Genomic DNA, 12,424 nt, shown 5'->3' with positions numbered 1-12,424 from the left:
GATGTGACTGATAGCGTGGGTGTGACTGATAACGTGGGCGTGATTGATAGTGTGGGTGTTACTTATAGTGTGGGCGTGGTTAATAGTGGGGCGTGATTGATAGAGCGGGCGTTCCTGATAGTTTTTTTTTTTACGGGAATTAGCCCACCCGGGCACAGGTCAAACGATCCACAACGGAGCCTGGGGGGCGAAAAAGAAAACGGAAAGAAATTGTAAATATAGAAAAAAAGGTTATACTGTATTAATCTATACCACAAAGATGCCGGAAAACCAGCTTTTTAAAGTGAGACATTGTAAGAGCATGGAAACACAGAAGAAGGCAGAGCATTCCACAGCTTGGCTGTGTGAGGAAAGAAGGAGGTACTATAACGGGTTATTCTCGTGTGACCGACATCCACAGAGAAATGGTGGGCACCGCGGGCAAGACATGTGTTGCGAACCCACGGCCTTGCCGGCGGTACACAGGATGCCAAATCCACCGAACATTGCCCGTTAAAGTACCTGTAAAAGAGAGAGAGTGAAGCAACATTGCGGCGAAGAGAAAGGGAAGAGAGATTGTTGACTAAAGGAGGAGAGTTAATAAGACGAAATGCCTTTGATTCTACCCTAACTAATAGTTGGACAGAAGAAGAGCCACCCCAGATATGAGAGCAGTACTCCAAGTTAGGACGAATGAATCCCTTATATACTTGGAGCAACTGCTCAGGAGTGAAGTAGCTGCGGCATCTGTACAGCATTCCCAACTTTCGGGAGGCAGCTTTAGTTATACTAAGGATGTGTGATTTCCAGGACATATTGGAGGAAATGGTGAGGCCTAACATATTTATTTCAGAATTTGGGAGGATGATAGCGTCCTGAAATGTAATTGGTGGGAGATCGTCTAATTTACAAAATGTAATTGGTAAATATTGAGTTTTATTACTATTGAACTTAACCAAGTTTGTATCTCCCCATTCAGAGATGCTGCACAGATCCGCGTTGATAGAAGTAATGATATCAGTTCTAGAAACAGATCTAGTTTGAGAGTTAGGAGGAAGGGGAAAATGTGAGGAAGAGTGAAGAGTAGAATCATCGGCGTAAGAATGGATAGAATGGAAGTAAATCATTGATAAAAAAAAGGAAGAGAGTTGGTGAAAGAACAGAACCCTGTGGGACGCCACTATTGGTAGAGAAAGAGCGAGAAATCGATCTCTCGACAACAACTGCCATGGATCGGTTCTCAAGGAAGCTAGAGATGAGAGAACAAAGTGGGGGAGAGAAACCAAAAGAGGGAAGTTTAGATAGCAAAGACTTGTGCCATACCCTGTCAAATGCTTTGGAGATGTCGAGGGCCACGTCAAAAGTTTCCCCATAGTCCCTAAGAGAGGATGACCAAAGATGGGTGCAATAGGAGAGCAGATCACCAATAGATCTCGCCTGGCGAAAGCCATACTGGTGATCCGACAAAAGGGAAAGGCGTTCAAGGTGACGGAGAAAATGGGAGTTCAAGATAGTTTCGAAAATCTTTGAGAGGGATGAAGTTAGGGCAATAGGGCGATAGTTAGAGGGATTAGAATGGTCACCCTTCTTCGGGATGGGCTGAACCAAGGCATGCTTCCAAGAAGAAGGAAAATTTTTGGTTTTGAGGCAAAGGCGAAAGAGGCGAGCAAGCACAGGGGCCAGGGCTTCAGCACATTCCCTCAGAACACGAGGGGGTATTCCGTCAGGTCCATGCGCCTTACTCACATCCAACCTGGATAACACACCGGCAACCCTGCGAGTGGAGATTATAGGAAAGTGCATAGGTTCAGTAGGAGGTGCAGGGGTAGGAGGGGTAGAGAGGGAATCGTCTAAGGTGGAATTAGAGGAGAATAAGGTGCCAAAGAGGTTGGCTTTCTCAGGGGGAGAGTTGGCTATAGAGTTATTAGAACGGAAGAGGGGAGGAAAAGAAGGCGTGCAGAAGTTGTTACAGATGTTTTTAGTTAAGGACCAGAAGGATTTACTAGAGGAAGAATTAGTCAGGACAGCGGTCTTTCTTTTAATAAAATTCCGCTTGGCCCTACGAAGAATAGCCTTACAACGATTCCTAGAAGTAGTGAAAGAGGTGTGGGTAATAGGAGAAGGAGATAGTTTCATAGCTCGATATGCCCTATCTCTCACCCTGCAAGCAAGAGAGCAGGAGCGATCAAACCATGATTGTAATGTGAAAGTTTTGGTAGAAGATGGGATAAATGCACTCATGCAGCCCCGTATAACCCCAGCAATGCTGTCAGCACATACTGAGGCATCCCGAGTGGAAAAGCAACATTCATCCCAAGGAAAGTCGGTGAAGATTTCTCGCAAGGATTGCTAGCTTGCCCTCCGATAGTGCCATAGTTGACGTTTAGAGGGGAGTGGGGGAGGTGGTCGTGCCCAGTTTCATTTAATAGAAATAAGGTTGTGATCAGAAGACCCTAAGGGGGCAAAAATTGAATATGAATAGTGTGAGGGGTTAGAGGTAAAACAAAGATCCAGAATGTTAGCAAGTTGATCGTGTCGATCAGGAACGCGTGTAGGGTGTTTGATTACTTGTTCCAAATCATTAAGTAAGGAAAAAGAGAGTGCCTCAGCTCCACCTGGGTCATCCCTTGCAGAGCCAAGCCACTCTCTGTGATGTACACTGAAATCCCCGAGGTAGAGGATCTCGGTGTTGGGGTGTGTGGATAGCAACGACTCATGGCAAGAAGTGAGATAGTCAAAGAGTTCGAAATAGTTGGTAGAGTTGGGAGAACAGTATAGGAAACAAAGAAAAATAGTCACAGTAGGTAGAGATATTTTGAGCCAGATGACATCATAAAGGGGAGATTCAAGATACGTGAATTCGGGCTACAGGTGTACGTGTGTTGCAGTAGGCGCATACACCTCCCTTAGAACGGAAGGAGGTATAAAGGTTGTAGTTAGAGACTTGAAAAGGTTTGGGTGAAGCTGCTTTGGTTAGTTGAAGTTCGGAGAGTAGTAAGAGGTCGGGGGAAGAGGTTGATAGATGGTGCTCCACAGAAGAAAAATTAGATCTCAGTCCGCGAATGTTGGAAAAAAGCCGATCCTCCATCAACCGTGGTGGCGTCAGTTGAGGCCCCAGTAGCTTGATGATGATCAGATCGGCCCTGGGGTCCACAACCTTCCCGACCAGTGGGACCCATCCGAGAAGGCCCCGCTTCAGTATTAATATCAACTGACATAGGATAATAAAATAGAATAATTAAAACAGATCAAGAATGAGTAAGGTTTTAGTTGTTGTGTTGTCAGTAGTAAGAGAGACAGTTGAGACCCTGCAATTGTGTGTAAATGAGGCAGAAAGTCAGATCAGCAGCCTGGGACTTGGTCACAATTTTCGTGATGTCATATGGCAGCAGGGTCTACCATTAGACAACACATTATGCTGCCATTATCTTCCCAGGCGGTAGTACCTCCCTGTTTGATAGTTGCCTACTACCTACTACCTGTAGGCATAACTGATAGCGTGGGCGTGACTGATAGGGTGGGTGTGACTGATAGTATGGGCGTGACTGATAGCGAGGTTGTGACTAATAGCGTGGGTGTAACTGGTATTGTGGGTGTGACTGATAGCGTGGGCGTGACTGATAGTATGGGCGTGACTGATAGCGAGGTTGTGACTAATAGCGTGGGCGTGACTGATAGTATGGGCGTGACTGATAGCGAGGTTGTGACTAATAGCGTGGGGGTGGTTGATATTGTGGCCGTGACTGATATTGTGGGTGTGATTGATAGTGTGGGTGTGACTGATAGCGTGGGCGTGATTGATAATAATGTGGTTGTGACTGATAGCGTGGGCATTGACTGATAGTGTGGGCGTGACTGATAGCGTTGGTGTGACTGATAGCGTGGTCGTGACTGATAGCGTGGGCGTGACTGATAGCGTGGGTGTGACTGATAGCGTGGGTGTGGTTGATAGTGTGGGCGTGGATGATAGCAAGGTTGTGATAATATTGTGGGTGTGACTGACAGCGTGGGTGTGACTGATTGTGTGGAAGTGACTGATAGGGTAGGAGTGACTAATAGCATGGATGTGACTGATAGCTTTGTGTTTATTTTGTGCTGTGTGATGTGTTGTGTGCTGTGCTGTGCTGTGTTGTGTGCTGTGCTGTGTTGTGTGCTGTGCTGTGTTGTGTGCTGTGCTGTGCTGTGCTGTGCTGTGCTGTGTTGTGCTGTTAGTTGTGTGTTCTGTGTCGTGTCGTCTGTGTCTCGTTATCACCTGTGCCCTGTTAACATGTTTTCTTGTTTCTCGTACCGTTGATCATTACTGAATTTGTATATTTCTTGTTCATTATTATGTACAAGAAGTCTTATGATAAAACAACACTAAGCTCAGATGGTCTACTATGCCTACTATTTCAGACGACAAGTTTTAGTATTTTGTCACTAGTAATAATAATAATAGTTTTACAGTCCACTATGTACCTCATTTACGATATTTTGTCTTAATATTAGTTATATTTTTCTATAGAATGGAGTATTAATAAATATTTTTTTATTTCTGTTCCTAAAGCAAAGATAACCTAGCATTGTGGACTATAATTATTACCAAACTCACAACTAACACTATAACTCTGTTGAGGGTTCCCTCCTATGCAAACGTACTTAATATTTTACTTACTTGTTTACTTACTAACTTATTTCTTTCTTATCTTATCCTTGTTAGGTCACGAGAACTTAACACATAATTACCTTTAATCCTAACTTACAGCTTGGACAAGTTCCTCTCTTCCCGACACACCTGCGATAACTTGCTTGTGTCGCCAGTAGAACAGACCTTACCAGCTCACTACCAAATGCTATACTCAACACGTTAATGAGTGCCATGTTACTATTGAGTGCCACACCCAGAAGATTATCCCAGCCTATTACATTTCACACACACACACACACGCACGCACGCACACGCACACACACACACACACACACACACACACACACACACACACACACACACACACACACACACACACACACACACACACACACACACACACACACACACGCACCCCTAAGCACACAAACCTTACAAAACACTCGACGCAAATTGATCCGTGGAATTACACCAGCTCGAGAATGTATAACTATATACTGTTATTTTCTTTTTCTTTTTCCTAGCATTGAATCTCCTCCTAGACGATTGCTCATCAAAGTCTGTTATTATAAAATCCAAGAATGTAATCTTTACTTGAAAGTAATATCTGAACCTTCCATTATTGAGAATGTTCAGGGGGTCTCCAGCCATTATAAAAAGCATTACTGCAGAACGGTTTTTTGTGGCTCTCACCTGAACGGTTTGAAATGTCATTTACGTATTTTAAAACCCAGGTTATTCGGACCCTCAGACCCCCGGGAACCATTACCCTATTTCGCGGTAGTACATTTGGGTTGTGTACAAGCGAGTATATACAATATTTACACACACTTGTATTGTACTAACATGTATATTGATTTAATTTGTCATTTAGCTGGTCGTGTTCCACCAGGAGAGTGTTGATGACTCACCTGGTGAATACCTGTTGATCATACCTGGACCTAGGTCTGGTAACCTTACTTATTAATACAAGTACAACAAACACTTCGACTACTACTAATATTACAGCTACTACTACTATTTTACGGCCAACAACCTCCCTGTATAGGCATACTTTTTACACCACTTTATTACCTGACTATCCTCATACAAAGGTATCTACCCGAACTGAGTTAGTTAAGCCACAAATGTCTGCGACATTCTGTGACTATTGCCTCAAAGTCTATCCATATCTGTGTTTGTTGTTGGGTTAAGGACTGATGATCTGATTTTGTGTCTCTGGGGCACAGCAGAGCCTACCTGAGCAGTGAAAAGCATAGACGACCCCTAATAATAATAATGGTTGCTCCTTGTGTAACGAAAATGGCCGGCCCAAGGGCTACCGAGACGTGAATTTGTTTTAGGTGAAAAAGTTGTCACCAACACAGCAGCCACACCCTAAGTTAACGAGTTGCATGACCCAGTGTCAAAGAATAGTCCGAGAAGACCGGACAACTCGCCAACTGCACTGGCTAACCATTACCCCGGAACACGTTCCACAATTCGATCAACATCCAGGTCCCCAATTACTGCTGGGTAGATAGAGGCAAATGGCGTAAAGAACTTGCCATAGTTTCATCCTACCTGGGGATCGAGCCCGGGTCCGCCTGCTTGTGAGGCGAGCATGCTGACCATTACACCACAGGTCGCGACGTTGCTTCGGGGGGAGGGGGGGGGGTGCGTCTGTTCTGATAACACCTCGCCCAGTCTGGCATACAAGCATATTTGCACTAGGTCCCATCTCGCCCGATGTTCCGTTCCTCCTGTGTGCAGCCTAGACACACAGGTCACGGTGAAATGTGGCCAGGGGATCAAAGATGCTGATGTCAAAGAAGGCTCACTGTCCCATCGTCTAGAACCCTTGGGCACTGACGTCTACACTGGCTTCATTGGTTATGTTGGCAGTCCAGTGGAGGAAGCGTCCACTGTCCAGTGGGAGGAGGGTCGGTTCCATAGTGACGCCAAGGAAGTTTTCCATTAGAATATTTTTACAGTGAGGTCCCTTACTTCATCGTGCGTCATGCATACGAAACCTTGCATCTTTCACACCATGACGTAGTTGATGTCGTAGGGTGTTCCACACACGCACTGGCCGGGCATGCCTTCCGCTGGTCAACCATACCTTAGAATTGTTGTTGGATAAGGCTGAAGCCCTTTGCTTTTATCGGTAACATTGTTAGACAGTTTGAGACATCCACCTACTGTGCAACGACTACTTTTCTGTGCAAGTTTTCTGACAGTTGTTGAAGTTTTTCGTTTTGTGTGTGCGGCTGTTCTGTCATAATGGAACGTCGGATTTTGTGTAGTTGGTGGTGACTGCCTCACTTACAGCATTTTGAACTAGTACTACTACGGCTGCATCACAACCACAGCGACTTGTTACCTGGTGTTAGCTATTCATCATCACAAACAACGAAAATAAATACCTATCAGCATTACTACAGGTTAAGTACCATATTAACTTGCTGTTAGAACAACCAGAATTAATATTATCTCTATATAACTGAATAACCATGTTACATATTTCTTATCAACATTATACACTGTGGTCTATTTAAGTAAAATAATTTTATACAGTGTTGATTGAGGTTATGTAATTATAGGAGTATAAGATACAATAAGGCTTATAATTAACTACATTGAATGTTATGTTAAAAAAATTACTACAGCATTGGGTATTAATTACTAAAGTACAGTATATATAGGAATATACTATAATTATTAAAGCATATTATATATTCACATTATATAATTACTGCAATATATAATATATTAAGTTCACAGAATATATATATATATATATATATATATATATATATATATATATATATATATATATATATATATATATATATATATATATATATATAACAATTAAAAGATTAAGTTACCATACTAATATTATAACATTATCGAGTAATTATATGTGCAGTAATGTGAACATACATAACTCTACCAACACTTACATTTTCTACTATAATTTTTACCTAATACAAAACACACAATATATTGGTTAGTCTAAGTTATTGTAAGACTCACTTTGCAAACTGTGTGTGTGTGTGTGTGTGGGTGTGTGCGTGTGTGTGTGTGTGTGTGCGTGTGTGTGTGTGTTGAGTATATGACCAAGAGTGTGTGTGTGTGTGTGTATGTGTTGGTTAGTATATGACCAGGGGTGTGTGTGTGTGTGTGTGTGTGTGTTGTTGGTGTGTGACCAAGTGTGTGTGTGTGTGTGTGTGTGTGTGTGTGTGTGTTAGTGTATATGACCAAGTGTGTGTGTGTGTGTTAGTTGAGTGTGTGACCAAGTGTGTGGGTGTATGTGTGTGTGTGTGTTAGTTGAGTATATGACCAAGTGTGTGTGTGGACATTTCTACGTGTTGTCATAGTACTTTACTGTCACCTCGTACACTTGTCTTGCCTCACCCTCACTATGATTTCCCCTTTACTTCTTAATGTCCCTGTAATCCTTTAGTCCAACACACAACAAACGTGGGAGAGAAGCCAAGATAATACACATAAAGTAGGTTAATAATATTTATACGTCACTCACCGAACAACTTGACAACATAACACAACATCTTACAGAGTCTGGACAAACTTTATATTTTAAAATAAAATATATGGCAATATTTAGAGATTTTATGGATAATTCATTTATATTGAAGGCAACTATTGGAGGCAGAAGTTAACATGGGATAAAATAAGTCCCCAAAATGTGAATAATATAGACTATCATATATAGCATTATATTGTGGGTATATTATAGAGGCAATCTATACCACTGATATATGGGCGTGTTATAAGCTAATATACAGAGACAATAGATTATAGTTGAGGAGACGTGAATCACAGACAACATAGTGGTGGTCATCAGGCTACCACTATATCAGACTCAGAGGAATGTGAACTAGCTAACTACCAGTCCTGGCCAAATGGGTTAGCCTGACACAGTGGGTACAAAGCGTCCTGGAAATTGTATATCTGGAAGTTGAGGTTGCTATTCAGTATGACGGGAACAAAGTATAGAGAAACCATGCTTGTTTCTCCCGTTTCAATGATCTGTGATAGTGAGAATGGTGTTCCGTCGCCCCAAACTTCATCTCCGTTTTGAAACTTGAGTAGGTCAATCCTGAGCGTCATGTCTGATGAATAGATGGAAAAAGGTTGGTTTCACTACTGATACTACTATTACTACTACTACTACTATTAGTGCTGCTATTATTATTATCACTATTACTACTACTACTACTACTACTACTACTACTACTAGCGCTGCTATTATTATTATCTCTACTACTAATATTACTGTTGCAGCTGCTGCTGTAGCAATATTATTAATAATTATAGTAACAGCAGTAACTGTTTATCATTATTAATATCGTATTATTTGTATGAAATTATTACATGCATTATCCCTATATCATTAGTTGTATAAACATTCGAGGTCTTATATTTTTAATATTAAACAAATGCGTGTGTATTACCAGGCAATTTAGAGAACTTTATTACAAGTCCAGAAATTTATATAATTTTAGTAAAGACTGACGAACAAAGATGTTGATGTTTAGAGAGTGCATATGGCACGCACGCGCATACATACATACATATATATATATATATATATATATATATATATATATATATATATATATATATATATATATATATATATATATATATATATATATATATATATATATAATCAACAACCTCACCAGCAAGGAATCGAAATATAACAGAGTCTAGAACTGCTTCTAGTGTCCTTGTGGCCTAGCCGGTAAGCGTTCCCTAGTCACACCCAGTAGGTCGAGGGTTCGATTCCTTGCTGGTGAGGTCGTTGATTATATGTTCAAAGTCCGCGTGTTATATGGACTAAAAATGAAGTATATATATATATATATATATATATTTATATATATATATGCAAGTAAATCACTGTAGGTGCGCGTGATTCAGGTATATGCTGATAACCACAAGGAAAAAGAAAACACGAAGTTCCCAAGCGCTTTCGTGTAATTCACATCTTCAGGGGTGAGTCTGTACTCACCCCTGAAGATGTGAATTACAGCCTATATATATATATATATATATATATATATATATATATATATATATATATATATATATATATATATATATATATATATATATATATATATATATACTATATATATATATGATAAAATCACACGGGAAAATGGAAACAACGGAGCACCTTAGCTTTCGTCTTTATTCAAGACATCTTCAGAGGCAACTGGACTACATGGACAGAGAGAGGCTTAAATATACACTTAGAATATTTTGACTCTGCCCTATCGTAATGAATTTGTCCCGTTAGTTCGGTCCCTCAAGCTTCTAAATATTAATGTTGTTTTCAAGTATGACTCAACCATTACCAATATGTTAATAAGGAATAGCCCAAGTTTGAATGTAAATGGAAGTGTTTATTGTATTCCATGTAGCAAATGTAATTGTAATTATGTAGGTCAGACAGGAAAAACTCTGCAGCTCAGAATCAAACAACATAAGTATAATATCAAAACTGCATCTGAAAGCAGTGCCTTGTTCGTTCATGTTAGGAATAATAATCACCCCATTGCTTGGAAAAAAAGCTTAGAAGTATTCAAATCATCTTGTGTCACAGAAAGACTTCTGGTTGAAGCTAGTTTGATTAAGGAATTAAAATCAATAAACCTTAGTGATGGTCAGTTCAAAACTGATAATATGTTACATAAATTTATTTGTCAGTGGCCCAAGGTTAAAAATGCTTTGAAAACCTTTGATCTAGATGTATGATAGTTATTTTGTGGGTCCCTTTTTTCTGACCTGACCTGGTTAGTCACGTCACCACCCTTCTCTTAAGCTCCTCTACGTGTGTGTTGGTGTGTGGATTAGTGGATGTCATCATTATGACCTGACCTCATGTTTTTAAGGTCACCCTGTATATTTAAGCCTCTCTCTGTCCATGTAATCCAGTTGCCTCTGAAGATGTCTTGAATAAAGACGAAAGCTAAGGTACTCCGTTGTTTCCATTCTCCCGTGTGATTTTATCAAGATTTATCTTATCCACGTTTTCATTGTGGATTTACATGAAATATATATATATATATATATATATATATATATATATATATATATATATATATATATATATATATATATATATATATATATATATATATATATATATATATACCTAGCCCAGACATCCTCTTCTTCACAGCCTGGAAATGGTTATCGGTCTTGAGCAGTGCGAGGCGATGACCGGGGATCTTCTCACAGTCACTCTTGGCAGCTATGAGACTACTGGCCTGGGGCAGCACCAAGTACAAGAGGTTATCCTCTAACATCTCGTACATTACCGACTGGACAGACTCTGTGTACAATATATCGGAGGATTAATTCAGGCCGGTGATAGTTATAGATGTGTTAATATAAATCACTACCTCTCCTATACACCAAAACATTACAGGATGAATATAAGTGATCTTATAGATTTTAAGTATTTATGAGAAGAAAAATTAACAAAGCTACAGCAAAATAAAAAACTCAAAATTTTTATCTTAAAGCTAAACAAATTCAATATGAGCTAATTTGGGCGCTATAAACATTGAGGGCAGTCATCTGTTTCCTCCAAACATTTTGTACCATATCATACTGAACCTTTCCAACATCCTCTGGTGTCCTTTGCTCTAAAAATTATCCAAAGTTGCTAGTAGTGGTGGAATAAAGCTTAATTTTAGACATATCTACCAGAATAAAACTAACCTCTTTTTATAATAACTGTTTAAATCCGCCATTATTCTCACCTTGCCAGAAGATGTAGGTGGCATTTGGGTTGTCAGTGAAGGTAGAGTCCATGGGCACTTTCTCTGACAGGTGGCACTGTACCGTGTTGTTGGCACCATCTTCAGTCTCCAACACCACCGCCGACACACACCGCCTGGATGACCAACACGCCGTGCGACAACTGCCTGTACGAGCGATAGAATTTTCGTAAGGGTAACAAAAAATATTCAAATTATCCTCTCGCTAAGTCTTTTGAATTTCACTAAGACAAGGTAAGGTTAGGTTACGTTAGGTTAGGTTAGGCTACGTTAGGTTAGGGGTCTAAGTCCTGTGTGAAGGCTGAGGAAAGCCAGTACTCACAGATACTTGGTGGTGTAACATTCACGGTGTCATAAATGTCGTTGTCCTCAGAGATCATCTTGCCAGGTGCCAGTATCATGTTGCCGAACACTGTACTCTCTACCAGCAGGACGGAGGGATGTTCTGCTCTCACTGGGAACACCATCCACGACATAACCACTATCACCACCATCACCATTAACATCACCCTCCCTGCCATCATGGTGCTGTGAGTCCTCCCTGGAGATAGTGAGGAAGGGGGGTGAAAGGTATAAGATCTGAGGTACAATATATGCTGAAGTCATCAATAACAACAAACATGACTGTCATATATCAGTACTTAAAGCAGCGTCTGGTGGGGCTGACTACTGGTTAGGTGTAACGCATGTATGAATAACTAAACAACCAAACAAAAACAAACAAACAAACAGCACTCGGGTCTGGGAGGAAGTGGCAGGGTTGATTTTGTCACCGATTCACTCACTAACGGAAATATCAGACATTACTGAGTGTTTTACCAGGGTGTAGGGAGACAGTCTACCTGGGTGTAGGGTGACAGTCTACCTGGGTGTAGGGTGACAGTCTACCTGGGTGTAGGGTGACAGTCTACCTGGGTGTAGGGTGACAGTCTACCTGGGTGTAGGGTGACAGTCTACCTGGGTGTAGGGTGACAGTCTACCTGGGTGTAGGGAGACAGTCTACCTGGGTGTAGGG

At 40.8% G+C, this 12,424-nt stretch overlaps 1 protein-coding gene across 1 annotated transcript; it reads right to left on the bottom strand.

The window, feature by feature from the left end:
• Positions 1-8,102: 8,102 nt before the first annotated feature.
• Positions 8,103-11,947, bottom strand: LOC121868514. Its single transcript, XM_042369180.1, has 4 exons — positions 11,732-11,947; positions 11,392-11,556; positions 10,779-10,958; positions 8,103-8,724 (listed from the first exon to the last, which is right to left on the bottom strand). The coding sequence occupies exons 1-4, from the start codon at positions 11,931-11,933 to the stop codon at positions 8,498-8,500; spliced, it is 774 nt and encodes a 257-aa protein (XP_042225114.1). The 5' UTR covers positions 11,934-11,947; the 3' UTR covers positions 8,103-8,497.
• Positions 11,948-12,424: the final 477 nt, after the last annotated feature.

The sequence above is a fragment of the Homarus americanus genome, unplaced genomic scaffold (assembly GCF_018991925.1).
Source record: "Homarus americanus isolate GMGI-L3 unplaced genomic scaffold, GMGI_Hamer_2.0 scaffold59495, whole genome shotgun sequence".
Taxonomy (NCBI): Eukaryota; Metazoa; Arthropoda; class Malacostraca; order Decapoda; family Nephropidae; genus Homarus; species Homarus americanus.
The sequence above is the reverse complement of the archived record's forward strand: the minus strand, read 5'-3'. Positions and strand labels throughout refer to the sequence as shown.

Excerpts from the sequence above, each read along its gene's own strand:
- LOC121868514 (XM_042369180.1), bottom strand. The coding sequence starts at position 11,933 with ATGATGGCAGGGAGGGTGATGTTAATGGTGATGGTGGTGATAGTGGTT. Across the intron at positions 11,557-11,731 it reads TGTTACACCACCAAGTATCT|GCAGTTGTCGCACGGCGTGT; the intron begins GTGAGTACTGGC and ends TCGCTCGTACAG. Across the intron at positions 8,725-10,778 it reads GAAGAGGATGTCTGGGCTAG|ACATGACGCTCAGGATTGAC; the intron begins GTATATATATAT and ends TCTATTCATCAG.